The sequence below is a fragment of the Cuculus canorus genome, chromosome 7, assembly GCF_017976375.1.
Source record: "Cuculus canorus isolate bCucCan1 chromosome 7, bCucCan1.pri, whole genome shotgun sequence".
In the NCBI taxonomy this organism is placed as follows: Eukaryota; Metazoa; Chordata; class Aves; order Cuculiformes; family Cuculidae; genus Cuculus; species Cuculus canorus.
In genome coordinates this window covers 20,493,820-20,512,996 of record NC_071407.1, presented here as the reverse complement: position 1 = coordinate 20,512,996, position 19,177 = coordinate 20,493,820, and the positions used below count along the sequence as shown (strand labels likewise).

Sequence of the window (19,177 nt, the reverse complement as noted above, 5' to 3'; positions counted from 1 at the left end):
GAGGAAAAAAAATGAGGGAGCGAGGAAGGGAAAGGGGGGTGGAGAGGGAGGGAGACCTGTTTGAAAATAATTGGAGGCTGTTAAACAGAGGAGCCCAGCATATCACTCTAGTAATGGAAATAAATTCCATTGTATTTGCATTTTAATTTTCCACATAAACAAAGGCCTGGAGTGTGCTGGCTTCGCCAGAATCACCGGCCAGAATTTAATTAGAAATGAAAAGTTTATAGGGTCCTCTTTAATGCGATTAATGCACAGTTAACATTTATCACATACATATGCTGGAATCGCCTTTTTTAAGCAACCACCGGCCATGAAATGAATTTCTTTTCAACTTTTTTAGCGTGCGTGAGGAAGGCTGTCTCTGGTGAGGCGGTCCAGTGAGCACACTCCTGACAGCTTGGTAAACTGCAGCCCACAGAGGCTTAGTAGCCCCCATCCTCACTGAGGAAAGTTCAAGGTGGCTTAGAGGGAAGCATGGTCTAGTGGTTAAAGCTTGAGGTTGGGAGTCAGGGGATCTGGGTTGTATTCCCAACTCTGCCACATGCTCACTGCATGACTGACTTGCTCTCAGCGTATGTTTCTCTGGGTGTTAAAAATAAAAGAGAAATCAGCTGGAAGAAGATATCTCAGCCCCAGACCCGTCTGTGTCTCAGGCTCTCCAGAAACTTGCCTGGCCCTGTTGTATGGGATCTGGATTGGATCCTGCTCTGCGCTGACCTCTCAGCTTCTCTCCCTCTGCCCAAGCATCCCTATGGTGGCTATGGGGACAGCGGAACACGCACAGCGCTCACCTGATGTGAGAGGCTGGGCCTCCCAGAGGGACTTATTTGCATTGATCCCTGCTGTGTGGGTTTGTATGAATCTTGCATTGCTTGTGTGAGATATGTGTCTTCCTGCCAAGGGACACAAGGGAGAAGGGGAACAAACTCTGCCAGTGCAGTATGGGAGCCCTGGCAGCCCTGCCATGAAGGCACCTGTGTTCACTGCTGAGGCAGCTTCATGTGTTTTCTCATGCTGGTTTCATCAAAAAAAAAAAAAATGCTAAGAAGTGCTTGTGAGATACTGGGTCTGTCAAGCCTGATCCTCAGAACCTAACACAAACCTAATCAAGAGCAGCTACCAGCCCTCCTTGTAGTAGCGGTGAATATACCTCCCCCAGCTGGAGGGTCCCTGTGAGGTTGCCCCATCAATGCTTATAAATAGCTTTGAGCTTGTCTGCATGGGGGCACTAGTAAAAGCAGATCTAAATCTAGACAAATTATCAATATCCTGCCTTTGCACCGAGATAAAAGGCCAAAGGTGAACACATCCCCTGTGAGCTTGTGCCCCTGCCACAGCCAGGAGGACATTAGGCTTGTCACCTTCCTGCCTCCTCCTGGCTCCCAGAGGGGACCATATCACCTTGTTCCCTTTCCTCCTCTATCAACAACAGTGTTCCCACTGCCCCTCCCCTGCTCTGGCTGTGTGACAGATGGGGTTATATACCCCCTCTACTCCCACGCTTCCTTTCCTGGCTTGCAGACAAGCAGAGCAAATAAACTAGACCCATGGACACAGAGTGTTAGCGTGTTAGGGACACAGCAGGGGAAGGAGGAACATGAAACCTCTATTGATCCCTTGAGGAATGATGTCCCTTCCTTATCTTATCAGATTCTCTTCACTCTTCAATTATAGTCTGTTGAAATTGGCCTCTTAACCCAAACAAGATAACCTGGGGTAATGAGAAGAGTGTGAGGAGAGGGGAGAGGAGGGCAGAGTCCAGTGCATTAAATATAGCTATCATTAGAAATATCTCCTTTAGTATAACCCCCTCTGCCCCCAATATCCCAAGGTACCCCCTTCTTCCATCACATATCAGTTGAACTAGCACACATGCACTCCCTGACAAGTATATTACACCACATATACCATTCATTCTCTCCAATGTGCTAGGTACCCCCAACAGGCACATATCCCCACATTGTATGTGGCATCTCCATGTGTCTGCGTACCCGCCTAGCTGTACGCCTTCTGTGTTCACACATCTGGTAGACGCCACTCTGCCGTGCACACACTTGCACATGTGTTTGTATTACTGACACTGCCCACCTCACAAGCTGCATTCTCCTCACACATTACTGGTGTGGCTGCCATATCAACTTGTACATAGGTCTACCCAAAAGAACTGCTGCCAAAGACATGGAGCATTGCTAGGTCCCACATGGATCTGTTCACAGACAGTTCATCAGTGCATTCACACGAGTGCCTTGCCATCAGGAAGCAGTCACACAGTATCCTGCCCACAGCCCCACAAAACTAGGCAGGCATGTATTGCCCTGCCTCTTGTTGCCCCTGTGACTCCTAGCATGTAACTGCAGTTACGACATTGTTTCCATGGATAAGACTATCCTTAGTTCTTACACAAACCAGTAATACCTACTTGCTTTAAGTCTATACTCCCAGCTGGACATGTTGCCCTAGTGATATGCCCACACTCCTCCTCATACACATGTCATGGGGTATAGGGCATGCCTCACCCAAATATCCATTACAGAGAAGATTGTCTACTGGAACAATAGAAACTTAGTGGTCTACCTGCACAAATGCAACCAGTTTTCCATGGTCAAATTACTTAACTGTGCACAGAATGATCCAGGAACACATTCAAATGCTGCAGAAGGTGCTTTCATTTTGGAAAGACGGTGCTTTAAATGGTACAAAGATTTCGTTTACAAGGCCAGCACCCTCCTCTTGCAGTCTTCTGAAGACTGTATTCCCCAGGATCACTTTATCCTCTGCCTTTACCTGTGCCAGGGACATTTCCTTGTATACAAATCTACTTGAAAAGGGCTATGCTCCCTTCCGTTTCATGTATCCCTGTGCCACTAGCTCTGCCAGTTTTGTCTGATGGGCACCAAGACCCCCTGTAGGAGTCACCCATAGGAATGTATTTTTCGTTAAGTATTTGCAGATCACAAAAATTCATGCAATCTGCAAAAAGGATTGGAAACACAGCAGTCTTCTTTTTATAAATTTATACGTGCTCTCTCATGTGCAAGCACACAACCTCAGACACGTAGTTCATTCCTGTCCTCCAGCTGGTACACCTCACAAGAATCTGTGCACAGCCAAATACACTTACTCTGTCCCCATCTTTGCTGCTTCCACACAAAGAGAACCCCACCTCAGGCACACACGTAGCCTGAAATTGTTAAAGTAATGTAAAGGAGTTGGATGTCAATACTGGACAACTCTCGTCATCTTGTTTGGCACAGTGGCCAAGACTGCCTTCTGCAAGACCATAGCAGTTCTGGTTTTTGACAAGTCAAACCTGCTTTAGCTTTTCACTCCATGCTTTACGATATGCCCTTCACCCTCTCTGGGAGCCTCTTGTTGCGACTCTCTGTTGGCCAGAGACAGCACCACAGACATTGTCTCTTTAAAACTCTAAATGTGCTGTTTGTTCTGTAGGGAGAGGGAATTTGTCACATTGCACGTTTTCCACTTTGCCTCTTCTTGCACAGCCCTGGCCCATTTTTACGTAGCACACCGCAGAAATACAGTTTTCCTATGCACTCAGTGTTCAAACACAATCTCCTTTTCTTTAGAAATAGTATTCCTTCCTTTCCTCTTCCCTTCTACACCTCCTCCCTTCTATACTGGTTTTATAATTAAGCATATTCATTTCTGCATTATGTATGATTTATGTATAATTTTTCAAGCTCAAAAGTCTAAATTTAAACAATAAAAAAGGCCTAAATTAAGAAAAATATTAACAGCAGGCACTATTACATAGCTACACTGTGCTGTGATCTTTGTTTTTAATTGCAAATGACCAAAAATTGTTCTTAAAACAATTTTTAGAGAAACATGGCTATGTTGAAAGAGACTTACATCCCTTTAAGAAGAGCCCAAATATTAGTGCCTAAATACTCTTATCACAATTCTACGTTGAGAGCTTGAAAATGGGCAGTAGGGTAATGAGGTTGCCCTCGTATTTCAGCCCAGCTTAGAGAAAACGAGGACTAGTTCCAGGAATCAAAGGACTGCGTTATTAAACTCCCCCCCCGACTAAAGAAATGAGCACTGTTATTGTTACCAGAACCATCCAAACTACCCTGAAACTAGAGGTGGTGCAGGGCACCCTGTCTGACAGATAGGTGAGAGTTTCTTTTGTGACTTTGTCACCTGGTCGCAGTCTCTGCATTTCCTTTTATAAATTAACAAACAGACATCAATCTGCCTTGCAAAACATGGGTACCATCCCTCTCAACTGAAATACAGTGATGAACATTTTGAGCAGAGATGATCACTACTCTTGATGCAATTTGCCTCTCAACCAGAGATGGACATTTAACCCTGTGCATTGGACCCTGCAGAGAAGGGAGCTTTCTTATGTTGGAAGGAGGAGGAACTGTTCAAAATGGAGCCAAAGGAATAAAAATGAGATTGGCCCCCAGGACAGAACAATTAATAGAGGCAAAATCCAGTATATTTGTGTGTGTATGCATGTGTGCATGTGTTTGATGTGTAAAAGCCTGGGGAACAATACGCTGTGCAGGTTTTAGAAACGCTAGAGGAACTGCAGAGCTGGGGATTGACAGCAGCAGCGAATGTCCTACTTCTGTTTTTCATACAAGCAGAGACAACCCACCAGAATCTCCCTTTCTCATTTAACAGTGAGGTTTGGGTAAATGTTTCATACATAGCATTTTCTGGAAGCATATCTGTGAACTCACAGTCCGTTAACTTAGGCTTTTGGCACATCACTCTTTCTCCTCTCTGTCAAAACTAGTACACACATAAATCCCAAGCCAGACAGAGGACAAAGGAATATCCTTCCCTGACCACATCAAACTCCCGCATATGCTTCCTTTAGCCTACCAGCATTTTGTGTCACCGTCTACGTGTCTGCCCAGCGATACTGTTCCCTGCCATATACCAATACTCTCATATGTAGTATCAAGCCAGCAGGCACTTTTCCCCAAAGGTACCTGTCTGGATTGCACTCACAGTCCCCATATAAATGTCCTATAAAATAACACAGTATAACTCTGCTTCCCCATACTCACCTCTGAACACATCAGCCTTTCAGATTTGCCTGCTATATATAAACATACTTTCTATGTTCCTCCTATCCCTTCTCTCCTCCTCAATATCTATATGGACAGATATATCTGTCTATGTGTCTCAAACACTTCATGCATATATCCTGTCATTCTTCACTCCCCAATCACAGCTATTCCTCTCCTACGGCTCCAGGATTGAACTGCTGTTTTGTCCATTTCCCGGTGACAAGGGGTCTAGTTACAGGGTTATTGATTGGTTTTCATGCAGACAGATGGATCTGCCTTTGGTCTCCCAACCAAAATCCACCTCTGTATGGTCTGATTGTCACTGCTCCAGGTATAGGATTTCACCAGGAGACCACCCTACATGCAAACATCCTTCACCCAGGCCATGGATGGTAATAAATGGAGTCAGGCTGAGCCATAATAAAAGCAATTGAGTGGGTTACCTGTGCAGACAAGAGATTTATACCTCCTCATATTTGATGTGATTGTTTTATTGAGTTCTCAGTGCAGTTAGGATGCCATTTATTTATTTATTTATATGCCTACTTATCGGGTAAGAAGGGGGAGGCTGTTGCAGTCTAGATAGTGTTCAGCCTCTGTCTTGTCAGATATGAGCTCAAGGAACAGGGCTCTCCAGGTTTGCTCTGCCTTTTACCCAGACTTGGGCTGGTGGGTGAGCCCTGGCCAGATATCTCATTTCCTGTGACAAAAATGTTTGCTTCAGGATCCCTGAAACCTGGAGGACTGTCTGAATTATGAACGTAGTAGAAGGTAAGGGGATGGCATATGTGTCTTTCTTTATGCCAACCTCTTAGCTTCTACTACGTTCTTTATATATATATATAGGGGTGTGTGTATATATATGCGCTGATTTTCTAGAAGAACCTCTCAAAAGAAATTCCTGTTTATGCTGTGCCTGTTTTGGACAAGGGGCTGTGATCTATGCACACAGCCTTTTTATGCTATTGCAATAGAAATAGTAAGCACCAGTATTGCTTCTGACTCTGTCATCGTATGTAAGTGTTCAGAAATATTAGCAGGTACAAATTGATTGGAAATGAATATTTGTAAGTGCACTCTAAGTTTGGAAACCAAGTGATTAGATTTGTGATTTTCCACATAAGTGCTACAAAATCAGCTACTGGCACTAGAGAAAATTGGAGGCTAGCGCAGAATATTATACTGTCTAGTATTTCATCACAGGCCTAACAGTGTTTGTTGTGGGTTTTCCAGCTCCTCTAGTCAAGTGATAGCATGAGAATTTTAGTTCTCATTTAATAAACTATGATTCTATTCCTTGAAGAGGGGCCTGTCAGGTCTCCGAAGGCTCAAAAGACTGCATTGTTAAGGTGTTTTTAAAGTAGTTTAATGGTAGTCAGATATCCAAATCCCTTTAAAAATTTAGGCTGGAAAAGAGAAAACAAGTAAACCCAAACCCATGTTGTATTACAAATACTCATGATTTTTATGCCAACTGTATGACTTAGGCTCTGCCTTGGCATTTGTAATCAGTTGGGACTGGTAAATATGGCCATACATGTATAGGCTTCAGTAGATTAATTGGGATTGCACTGGGAAAATCCTCATTCCTGTTAGCTCTCAGTTTAAAGAATGATTTCTGGGAGAAAAACTCAAACTTTCCTGACGTTTTCAGGAGTAGTAATCATCATCAGAGCCATCTACACACAGATTGGATTTCCTAAAGCCCTAGATAGCTGCGCTTATGTCAGGCCAATAACAATTGCTTTTGGAGGTCTCTACCTTTCCATTTATAGACACTTTTCCCTAAAGTGGGATCCCTAAATATTTTGCTTATTGTAAGTAGGATGCCTAAACTAAATTTGAATTTCATCATGCCGTAATTAAAGACCACGGAATCTAAGCTAAGCTCAGCCTATTCAACTGTTTAGAAGTCGTATCTCTTTATTCAAGTCATATGGAAATCTTTTGTTTGAATGGGCGGTAGGATCAGAGATGGGTTTTCGGGGATATTTGGCTGAAAACATGACTTTCTTTAGTATGCATTATGTCATCATATCATAAAGGGTCCAGCTGGCCCGATAAAGCATTATCTATCTCTTTAGCCAACACAAGATTATTTCTTATTGTATGTTTGCTTGTTACTAATGCCATCTAGCTACATATATTCCAAGAAATCAAGAATTCCTGTGGGATGCAATTCCACAACTTAATGGACCTCTCTATCAGGGGATACCTTCTGCTACCATTTAAATGTTTCCTTTCTTATTTCCCTTCCTTCATTCCTGGCTATACTGCTTTGTTTAAACATCAATAATTCCTTTCCTGTTGGAGGGACTGTGCCCTTCAGATCACTATATTGTTCTCACCACTTTGTCACTGCTTGGCCAAGCCACTTATATTTTCTCTTCTTTTCTCCCAAAGTCAAATGAGTTTTTCACATAATAGTGATTCTGGTAAATGAGGTTTAGCTCCTTAAGGCTCATTCACCCAGTGCTGAAATGCTGCTACCTCTATGACAGAATGCAGCAATCATTCACTAGATGCAAAAGCCTGAAAATGTTTAACTTCCAACAAAATTCAAGCTTTCTGTACATCTATACAAAAAAGAAGGTCTAGAATTTTGGGGTGTTAAAAGAGACTGATATGGTTCTGAACTTCGAGGCTTACAGAACAGGGAGCTCAAAACTTCTCAGGCACAACCGATTTTACTTGCTAACTGCCTCAGTTCAGCTAATATCTCTGCAATATGAAAATTAGAAATAAGGTGGCTAGCTTATTGTAGTTCCCACTATACAACCTTCCAGTGGCCTAATATGAGGAATTAGACAAAGAAAAATGCTGTGAGCATTCATTTACCCTTTCAGCTGCAGTAACATTGTCTGTAACCTCTGCTTTATGAGCCTGTCCTTTATTTGCAATGATAAAAAGAAGATAATATGAGGTTTGTGTCTGATGGAAAACTTTCTGAATTTAATGGAGTATATTTCTTGTAATGAAGCCCTGTGTGACCTGACTGCATCCCTTCCTCAGCTGACAGTAACTGTCACTACAAGTCTTCCACCTTGAGAGCATGCCCTGCTGCAGGAAATTGAATGGGAACCTTAGACTCATCATCAGAGGATCCGTGCAAGGATCCCAAGTTTCTTCTGTGTGTAACAAGTGCCAGCTTACGAGACCTGGTAAACTCTGTTTGGGTACTGTCAAACAAGTTTTCTTCACTCCTGCTTTCCGCCAATTCATTGTCAGTCAGAGGCTAAATCCAGTCTACAAGGCCAGTCTAATTCTTGGCCTCTCCATTGAGAAAACTCACATGTGGCTGATAGATACTGATGCTAGTGATAGATCTGTGACACACATACTTGCTGGTTAAAACCGTACAATTGACTTGTGCTCACTGCAGACCATGCAGTTGTCACTCATTTTGGTCACTATGACGAAGCTGCTATAAGAGATACTCTGTACTCTTCCAGCTTCTCCCTAGATTCATTACCATTCCTCCAAGAATTCCAGATTTATTTGGTGGGAGAGATTCACCAGCAACTTTGGCCAGGGAGTCCTTGGGGAAATTCTTAACCGAGTCTAGTAGGAGTGACTCGGAAACCTCTGTTTGCATAACATTGATTTCTTCCGCATATGACACAGCCCCTGCCCTGATACACCTGCCTTTTGCTAGACTCAATTGTTTGTCTCGAGACATTACCTTTACCTCAATCAAGATTCTGTTCAATTCTATCTCCCTTGCATGGCTAAAGCCTCCACTGATATAAAATAACCTAGCTTCAGTTTTGAACCTTTTATTGTTACATGTTGAACCCCATAAGAATTTTTAGTGAAAGGTCACAATGAGTTTTATAAAGGTAGCTAAATACTGTTATTTTCATGTTACAGATAGTAAAGCAGCCTCATAAGAGTCCATACTACCTGCCCAAGATCAACCAGAAAGTTAATGGCAGAACTTGTAAGAGAAATCTGATGTCCTAACAAGCCATTCTTTGCTCTAAACTACAGGCCTGCCCACAGCCACTGAAACTGGCCGCATGCTCAGTAATATGTCAGTAGACAAGTGTATTTCACTGATCATTATAACCTGAATCAATGTTTGTGTCTTTCCATATCTATTTTTAAAAGGCACGTCATTATTGGGAGACTTTAACCAGTAATCATTAGCCAACTGTCATATAGTGAAACCGGAAACAGCTCCCCAAACAAAGTGCTTAACACTAGAAATTAAGATATTCTGGATACCTAAGAGAAGATTGAGAAAACATCTAATGGCTCGACTACCATGAGGTATTAGTTAGGTCTGCCCTCAGGAACTCAGGGTCCAAAGCGTATCCAGAAGGCTGACTGAACTTCCTAATGTGTTTGCTTTGACATTCCTTGGATAAGGACTGTCCTACTACTGAACCCAGCCACAGGAGAGCTGGGATAAAAGGACACACTGGAGGCTGGGGGGCAGTTTTGCTTTGCCTTTCTGGACCTGTAAAGAATTCATTAATTTGAGAGAAGCAGGAAGTAATGTTTAAACCACAATGTCCATTGCATCACCTGCTGCGTAACTGTGTGTGTCCCTGATGTGCTCCATCGTGTTCCTACCAAAGAACACTGTCTAATTCAAAAGATTTTTCTGGGGTGATTATTATCTCATGAAACCTATGTTCTTAGGCTAACTGTATGTGCAGCAAAACAAACGAAAAATTCTCATTAACGTTTCCCTCCAAGTTCATACTTAGAAGATCACCGCAAGGCTTACAGCAGCGCCTACATCCAGTTGAAATATTTTAACCCAAAGTGACCAAAGATAATTCGGTTATAGTCATAGAATACACGGAAACATTCAGGCTGGCTCAAGAAGCAAGGTACTCAATTGATATAAAGTAAGCATTAATTGCTTACCTAAGAATTAAGAGCTTTTGTCACTTGCTTGCTTCTCAATTACACGCATTGTCTATATGCGTGTGTGTTTACATGTATGCATGTGTATATATATACATGTGTATACGTTTGTATACCAACACATACACAAAAGGTTTGTACTGTCTAGTATCTAATGAATGAAGTAGAAACAGGAACGCTCCTGAAGCAAAGATCTGCTCTGTCATAATCCTGTCAGTTCTGGTGCGCTTTGCTTATTAACTACTATACTCTCTCGACTTTTTTTGCGATAATTAAAGGAAAACTACTGCATAGCAGAAGACTTAATTTTTTTTTCCTGAATCTTGACAGGGTATTTAAGTCATGTTTTCCACCAGAGTTTGTATCTAGCATTTATCTGCATGAATTTGGTATGAACAAGTTTCTGATAAATCTCAGTACCGAATTACATGTCGTTTCAAACATATCCCGATATTCTCAGTGCCATATTGACAGATCAGTGCAATGTAAGCACACAGAATTCATGTATCACAAAAAATAATTAATTGAAAATAGATTTTTAAAACGTTTTGGGGAGACTTTAAAAATGGAATTGAAATTGCGTTGTTTGGTATTCTCTCACCTGAAAGCCTTTGTTGATGTTAGACTAATACCCAGAAAGAAAGAGAACAAAATGTAATTAATAAATTTTCAGAAAATCTTATAATAATCAAAGTCATTTTTTAACATGTATAAGAAGATCTCAGTTTTGAAGTGCAGGATTCAGAGTCATTCTAGTGATATAGATAACTTCTCTGATTTCTGCACGTGCTTCGTTTACAGTCTCAAGATGCTAAACTACTCATGGACGTAGCTCCAACAATTCTGGACTTTGGTCTGCTGCGGTTTTCGCCCTGGAATATCCCCATTTTGCAAAAATAAAAAGACAGATATTTCTAGAAGGTTGGTTTTAAAAATTGCATCTATTTGAAGCTGCTCAGAGAGTTAAGTGTTAGATTAACTCAAATCTGTGATTGTACCATGGGTAAAGGATGTGCTGTTACAAAGGACTGGCCCCATTCTATATATATATGTTGACAGTGGGAGAGAGAAAAAATTATATTTAATGAACTTAGTCCTTTCTTTGTGTTTTGTGAGTTTTGTGAGCTGGAGTCACAAAAGTCACCGGAATGATAAAGCTCACACTGGTCTCTACAGCACCAGGATCAGTCCCTTATATACTCACTAGTCCCTATTCTGCGGCATTTTGTCCCTGTTCACTGTCCCGTTCTTGCCTAGCATAGACTTGCAAATTTTATGACCTGTGATACGATGGGCTCCCTTCCTCACAAATGTGAGTTTTGGGTAGCCCTGTGCAAAGGTGAAAAATGGGAAGTTGGGCCTGAATGTTTAAAAGGAATGGAGAAAGATTTAACCATATGAAGTCAAAATGGTCTTGTGCCTTGGTGACTACACTCTCAAACATCATCACCGTACAAATCAAACATGGTGGGTCACAACTGAGCCTCTTTAATACAATACTACTTAGCAGCTATAAAGCACTTGTCTTTCTCAAAGCATTTTATAAGCACAATCTAACTGACATCTGTTCCCACCTGCTTCTGAGGAAGATCAGTCTTCTTTTCTACAGTGGGGAAACTGAGGTACAAAGCTCCCCAAAGCCCGCCCGCAAACCAGCAGCAAAGGTGGGAGCAAAACCTGGCACTCAGCCTTCTGCCTGGGATATCACAACCTGGACACAAGGCACTGGGTCTGGCAGGCATAAGGCTGAGACTTCAGTGACATTTGGATGCTAACATCCCTTGAGCTAGCTGAAGTGTACATGTGTGTCAGGTCCATATATGCTATTCCCCCAAAGAGCCCACAGCCGTTCCTCTGGACTCCTATACCACCAGCTTAATTCCTCCCAGGGATAGCTGGCTGTCCTTCCGCAGCTGCCTTTGTAAGGTGTCTGAATGTCAAACTGTTATTATTTCAATACCTGACACAGAGAGTAACAGAGACCTGGAGGTTTTTTAGGAGGGTGTATAATTAGCCGATCAGTATTATGTTACCCTGTTCATAACTTAATAACCATTTTAATACAGATGGCACACACAGGGATAATTTCCTAGGGTAGCCTAGCAGTATATTACAGAGACAGTGTGTCTGAGGGAATCTTTCTTAGCCAAGGTACATTCCACTAGCTAATTCTACCTGCTGTTTTCAAGATGATTTGGGATAATTCCATATCATTTGCAAAATATTAAAACCCATTTATATTGGATGCCAGATTTAGAAATACACAGTCTGAGTTATTAGACATATTTTGATAAATCTGCCAGGAAAAGCGCAAGACAAAAAATATTACCGCATTTTCGCCGCTATTTATTTTTTGCTTCCCTTGCTATAAATATAACAGGCTGTTTTTAAAAAAACTCGCTAAACTTGTTATATATCAAAAGGGCCAATATACTGATTCGTGCATTTTTATCTATGTGGATGCTACAAAAGCCTGCGTGCATATTTCCATATACCCTATATACATTTATTTGAGTAGGAATCAACGTGTATTGGGGATTGCGTGCAAAATTTCGTGTATGCTTACTCTGTTGGTGAGGTATTTGTACCAATGAGGTACTCGTGCCTATGTAAGTACCTTTTGCAAATATCCCCGTGTTACTCTTTTTCAGAAGTGTTTTTTTTTGTGGACATAGTTAAGGTATCTGTACATACATTACCGTAAAGGAGCATAATTACTTTCACTGTGTGCGTTAAGTGTTGTGTGTTGCCGAAGTGTGAAGATCTGATGCATGTTGCGTTTGAACGTGCAGGCATGTGAACAGCCTGAACGCTTTGCAGTGTGTTAGTACTTGATTACATCTATCACCAGCCTTTTTCTCCTTCATCGATCCTTTTTCTTTTTCTTTTTTTTTTTTTTTTTTTTTGCCTGTCATGCGGTTATTTTTGTCACCTCAAACCTGAGACCAAATCTGAGTCCCTGCACCAACAAAAGTCGCACCCCAGCAGCTGGGGAAGGCGATGGTGGGTAATTATTCGCTAGTGCTCAATCGATCCTGCTGCTTCCCAGCCTTCTGCCAGGGCAGGGACCAGCCCGAGCCGGGAGCCGCAGGGAGCGCCCAGGGGAAGGGACCGCCTCGCAAATTTAGCCGTTCCCTCGGGCCTCGAGATGAGGAGTGAACCGGGGCAGTGGGTGCCTTCCTGCAGCCCCCGGCGGCTCGGGGCTGCGAGCCCGGCTTGGCCGCAGAGAGCGGCAGCTTTTCGGCTCAGAGCCCCGATCCCCCGGCAAGGCGGGCGGTCACCTACCCCCGGGAGGGGTGTTGGTGGGATACGGGAAACCCGGCTCCGCCGCCACCAACCAGTCCGAGCAGCCCTCAGCCCCGCGGCACGGCCGGCAGGGAGCTCGGTGCCCGCCCGGGGCAGGCGGAGGAGCTGCGCGCCGGGGCAGCCCCGCTCCCGCTGCCCGGGACTGGGCTCGGGGGTCACGGCGGGACCGAGGACCGCCCGCGGGCCATGCCCAGGGGTACGGCTGCGGGCGGGGGCTGGAGCTGACCCTGACCGAGGGAACGATGGGCTTCCGCGTCGCTGAGAGGGGTTTGATGGGGCCGCAACGAGGCGATGGGGCCGCGAGCAGGGCTGCGGGGCTGCTCTTACCTGTTTATGGAGGAGACGCTGGGGACCGTGTCGTTGTCGCAGATGCCCTCGGCCAGTAGCCTGTCCCGGATCTCCCAGGCGAACATCGTCGGGTTCTGTCTCTTGTACTCGGCGATTTTATCCACTACTTTGGGGGTCGCCACTTTGGGTTTGGAGCCACCGATCACGCCGGGCTTGATGCTCCCCGTCTCGTAATACCTGCACAAAGGACGGTCGGTGACCTGCCGTGCCTGGAGCTGCCCCGCCGGTCCCGCCTGCCTCTCGGGGCGCCCCCGGCCCCGCGCCCACCTCGGCTCCTGCCCCACGGGGAGCGGCGGCGGCTCCACGGGGCGCCCGGGCTGCGGCTGGGAGGACCGCTTCTCCTCCCCCGGGCTCGCTCCCGCTCTCTTTTTTTTTTTCCTCTTCCCCCCCCCCCCCCCCCCCCCCCCCCCTTATTTGTTTGAGAAGCGAAGGGCGGCGGGGCTGTTCGCTGCCTCCTCCTTCCCCGCTTTACACGCACACGCTCCTTTCAGGCACAGGGATCGGTAGACACAACGGAAACGCCGGCCCCGATGCGGCCGGGCGGGGAGCGGGCGGTGCCGGGCTCGTCCCCGGTTCTCGGGGCGCTGGCAGGGCCGGGGGCGCGGTTCAGCCCCCTTTCCCCGAGCCCCTGGCACGGGGCAGCTCCGCGGCCCCGGGAGGGCTCGGCAGCGCTCGCCCCGGGGCTCCGCCGGCCGCTGCCTCCGGTCGCCGGCTCCCCGCTCCCCCCGGCGGCGTTTCACCCCCCGCCTGCCGGAGAGCGCTTACCGCGGGCACGCATTTATTTAGTTATTTGCCCCGTTATTTGTTTGTTTACTCGTGTATTTGCTAAGGCCGCTTATACATTGTTGGGAGTCGGGGGATTTGTCGTTGGCGGTGGATTTTCCGTGGTGTGTTCTTCGTTTTTAATTCCTTCTCTTTCCCGCCCTCTCGCCCATCCCTCGCAAATTATCACCAGGAGTTTCCAAACCCCGACGGAGGTGGAGGGGACGGGACACGGGGCACGTCCTTGCGGGCTGGAGCGGGGGGACCGGCTCGGCCGCGGGCTCCCACGGCGCGGAGGTGCCGGGGCCGCTCGGGGAGGTGCGGGGAGAGCCCGGAGCGACGGGAAGGGTAGGAGGTCACATCGGAGCGGGGGAGGAATGAGCCTTCGGCGTCCCAGGGGAGGGAAAGGAGCTGCCTCTTTCCTTACCTGCCCAGGATCTTGCTGACACAACCGTGGCTGACCCGCAGCTGCCTGGAAATGTCACAGGGTCGCACCCCCTGGTGAGCCAGCTCGACTATCCTTTGTCTCACCACGTCAGGTAGGGGCCTGCCGTTCACAAACACCCCCCCGAGCTGGTTCACACCCCCGTGCCCTGCTGGGGAAAGAGAAATAAAAAAAACACAACAACCCACGCACACCAGAAACACACCGTTAGTCGTGGATTCTTCGCCACTCGTACTACAAAATCTCCAGTCACTACAGATGGATGGAGGTGATGGAGAGGGGTCCGGGGGGAGGCGGGGAGAACAGGACACGGGGAAGATAGAGAACAAGAGAGAAAGAGAGCAAGAAAGAAAGAGGGAGAAAACAGAGAAAGAAAGAGAGTGAGAGAGAAAGAGAGCAAGAAAGAAAGAGGGAGAAAACAGAGAAAGAAAGAGAGTGAGAGAGAAAGGGAAAGAAAGAAAGAAAGAAAGAAAGAAAGAAAGAAAGAAAGAAAGAAAGAAAGAAAGAAAGAAAGAAAGAAAGAAAGAAAGAAAGAAAGAAAGAAAGAAAGAAAGAAAGAAAGAAAGAAAGAAAGAAAGAAAGAAAGAAAGAAAGAAAGAAAGGAAGGGAGGAAAGAAAGAAAGATGGGGAGGAAAGAAAGAAAGATGGGAAGATGGGGAGGAAAGAGAAGGCAGACGGAGTTTTCCCGAGCCGGAGGGTAGCGGGGACAGTACCCGCGTACGCCGTCTCCCCTCCCCGGGCCGGAGGGGACCTCTCCCTCCCGCAGTCCCTGCCCGGGACGCCGGAGCGGCGGCTCCTGAGGGCCATGATGCTGAGGCGGGGGTGGGGGCACTGCCCGAGCCGGCTCCTCTCCCAAGAGCTGGGGAGAGATGCGCTCCCAAACTTTGGAGCTCAGCTGCTTAGAGGCTCCGGGAGGACCCTGCTGCGGTCCCCCTTCTTGTCTGCACTTGGGCTTTTCCCTTCGCCTTTCATTTTCTTGCCACGATTTTCTATCACATTGTCAATTACAGTTACTGGCGAACCCCGCCCTCCCTCACCCCGCGGCGTGTCCCCCGTGAAACGCGTCTCTCTCCCGTTATTTTCGATGCGAGTTGAAGGGGTTCAGAGAGAAAAAGAGAAAGGGAACGCAATTCAAGGAGAGGGAGGGAGAAATAAAGAAAATATTTTGTGTCTCGCGGCCGGTGCTTGGTTACAGACAGACCCTCTCTCTCCTCAGCTTTCGATCTTTAGAGCAAAAATCCTCCAGTAAAAATAATAATAATAATAATAACAACAACAACATTAATCTAAGAGACACGATTCCATCTTCCCCCTCCCCCCCGCCCTAAATCTAATTCAGGGAGAAATTAACATGCTCCGTTTTCTTCTGTTCCGCCCTTCCCAGGCAAAAACCCGGTGTCTCTCAGATAGGACTGCTAGGATCGGTTTCTTTCCTGATCTTCCTCCATTTCGAAAAATAACTTGGCGAAAAAATAAGTAAGCACCTGCTAAGCCTGGGCAGGAGGGATGGATTGACAGAAATAAAGGGAAATATCTCCTTTGGGGACTCGGCAACATAGGCGGTTGTGAACCGCTTGCACCTGGGGTGGTCTTCGTTAAGGACGGGAGCAGTTCGCCTTTGCCCGGGTGTGTGGGGAGATGGACACTGGCGGGCAGTGCAGCTTCTTTGGTGCTGCTACCTGGGTGTCTCTATCTCCGGCACATCCAGCTGATATAGCTGTGGAGTGCACACTGTATTATAGCTTTCCTTTCACACAGCCCTAACCTTCTGTATCTTCCTCGCCAAGAGATCTTAGTTCGTTTTGCTGTTTGCTGAAAAATGATCTGTTTGTATTTTCGCTGAGTTTTTTTCTCCCCTGCATCTGACACTGACTTATTGGCTCTGAACTTAGTGGAAACTCTCATTGCCCTGCGATCGATCCAAGTCCTTTCGCACAAATAGAGTTTTTTCCGTCTCCCCCACCCCTTCAGTAACACCTCCACATATCCCCTCCCAGCTGCCTCGACCAGGGCGCCGGCTGCCTTCCCCGACCCTTCCCGATGATTCGGGATTATTTGTTGCATTCTTCTGTTAGTTTTTCTTAAAATATATTTAGGGTTTCAGAGGGGAGGTGGGATATTTATCTCATTCCATTAAAACCCGAGGGTATATGTTGCCGTGCGTTTTCTTCATTCTTTCGGAAGCCCTTCTGCACATGTTGCCTCTAAAGTTACAAGACAGCATTTTCTTCGGCAACTCCACGATAAATAATTCAAGGCACCTTTTATAACTCGCATTACAAAGTATTAAAAGGCAACAGATGCAAAAAGATTAAGAATTAATAATTCAAGTTATTGCAGCCCGGGTATTTTTCAGACGAGTTTGTTTCACCCGTGCTTTTCTAAGGTTATTTCTATCCAAGCAGCGAGATGTTTACGTGTATTTATCCGCGTGTAAGTGCCTCTGCCTGCATACACAGATACCCAGCCCGTCGTAGCGCTTTCGTGTTTTGCTGTTTCCGTGTGTCACGAACCCGCGCCCGCTTGTATTTTATGTGGTTATTACTATCTAGATCTGTGGCTCTAGAAATACATTTCAGGGAACAAATCAAATGTTGATTTTTCTGTTTTTAATCGGAAGCCAAAATTATTTAAACATCTCGGTGGAGTTTTTTAAAACCAGAAGCAGTCAAACGCCTCTTTCGGCTGCCAAAGCGCTCCGGATCGTACCGGAGGCAGAATGACTGCAATCGCGTCTAAAAGCAGGTCGCAGCGCTGGAAACTAAAAATAACGCCTAAACCACGGACTGTTAAAAGTCTTCGAAATTTAAACACTAGATTTTAAGCAATGTATCCTGGAAATCCTTGATTTGAAAAAAAGGAAGACAGTTACCTACATCCACGTTGGGGGATCTGATCATGAATTTGTATTTCTGCGCCTTCCTTTTCACTGCAAAGTCGAGATTTTTTAAACTTCAAGCATTTCTATTTTATATCGTTTCGGTTTGGTTTTATGCAGCGGGCAGGGCGTGTCCTCAAAAGTTTCGGTGTCAAAAGTTACAAATTGCTCTTAATTATTCATTTCCTGACTCAAGATGCTCTCAGTCTCGGCTTCCTATTTGTATTTTTTTTTCCCTTTAATTTAAATCTCGGAATTATTTTCTCTCCGTGCAATGAAATTAGAATCCCTGAAAATTCCTTGTTACAGCCCCTAGTAAAGGGGTCTTTTCGCTTTTCTTCGCCCCCTCTTACAGAAGGGCTCTTTAGAGTGAAAATATGTCACGAAATCACTTTTTCTCTGTGCAAGGAATGCGTTTAAAATACACATCGGGGACCTGGTAAATAATCGTCACTTCTTGGGAGCCTCCGAAGCCACCAGATCTCCCAGCCATTCAATTGTCCTATTTTTCCCGCAGTCCAACCTTCCTCCAAACCAAAGCAAACGGAAGCACGGAACAGCCACCGACCAACCCGCCATTAATTTGAAACTGATTTCCCCCCTCTCTTTCACTGAAATCAGAAATGAAAGTAAACAGCATCAGATCGCGGGGAAAAGTACGGATTCGGAGACACGCAGGGCTGCGGGAAGCCCTGACCCGGCGGGGCAGGGAAAGGGTCCAACCCCAGGGACTGACACAAGTCGGAATAAACTCGGGTTGCCCAAGCGGCGGTGAGGAAAGTGCCTTTGCGGAGGAAAGAGCTGGTTCTTTCGCCCACACACGGCACAGGCATAGCCGCACACAGCCCGCTGCCTCCTGGGCTGGGGTCCCGGCCCCCACCCCGCCGCCGGCGCGGAGCCCTGCTGCCCCAGGCCCGGGGCTGGCCCGGACCCTCTCTCCGCCGCCGGGGCCGAGGATGCCCGCCCTGCCTCCCAAGGGCTCTCTAAGATCGGGTTCGGCCAGGGGAGGAGAGGCTGGCTGTGAAAAGATGGATCAGGTGAGGAAGAACGGTTGGGGAAGGAGGAATGGAGGAATGAGAAAGAAGGAGAGCAGCGGAAGGAGCCGGGCTCCAGTACTCACGGTGCATTGCTGAGAAGGGGTCTGCCTTGCAGTGCATATCCATGGGGAGGCAAAGGAAGGGGAAGAAATCGGCTGAAGCCGCCGTGTCGCCTCTAAAACTCAACTTCAAGACTTAAGGGAGAAAAAAAAAAAAAAAAAAGAAAGAAAACAAAACAAAAAAAAAAACCGCACAGGGAGAGGAGAGGAGCGGCGGGGCGCGCTGCCCCCCTGCCCGGCGGAGCGGGGAGCGGAGCGCTGCCCGGGGCCGGGGCGGCGGAATCAGCAGCGTCCCTGGGAGCGAGGGGCTGGCGGCGCCGGGGGGCAGGTGGGAGTCATGGCTGGGAGGGTTCGGAGCATCCCCGGCGGCGGGGAGGGGGTGCCGGAGCTAGGTGCGGCCAGGCGGC

General features: G+C 46.5%; 1 protein-coding gene across 1 annotated transcript in view; it reads right to left on the bottom strand.

The window, feature by feature from the left end:
• PAX2 (paired box 2) overlaps window positions 1-19,177 on the bottom strand; it is a 100,735-nt gene that overhangs the window by 69,401 nt on the left and 12,157 nt on the right. Inside the window, 3 exon segments of the mRNA XM_054072324.1 lie at window positions 13,569-13,766; window positions 14,779-14,947; window positions 18,795-18,905. Coding sequence (XP_053928299.1) covers window positions 13,569-13,766; window positions 14,779-14,947; window positions 18,795-18,905 — 478 coding nt within the window.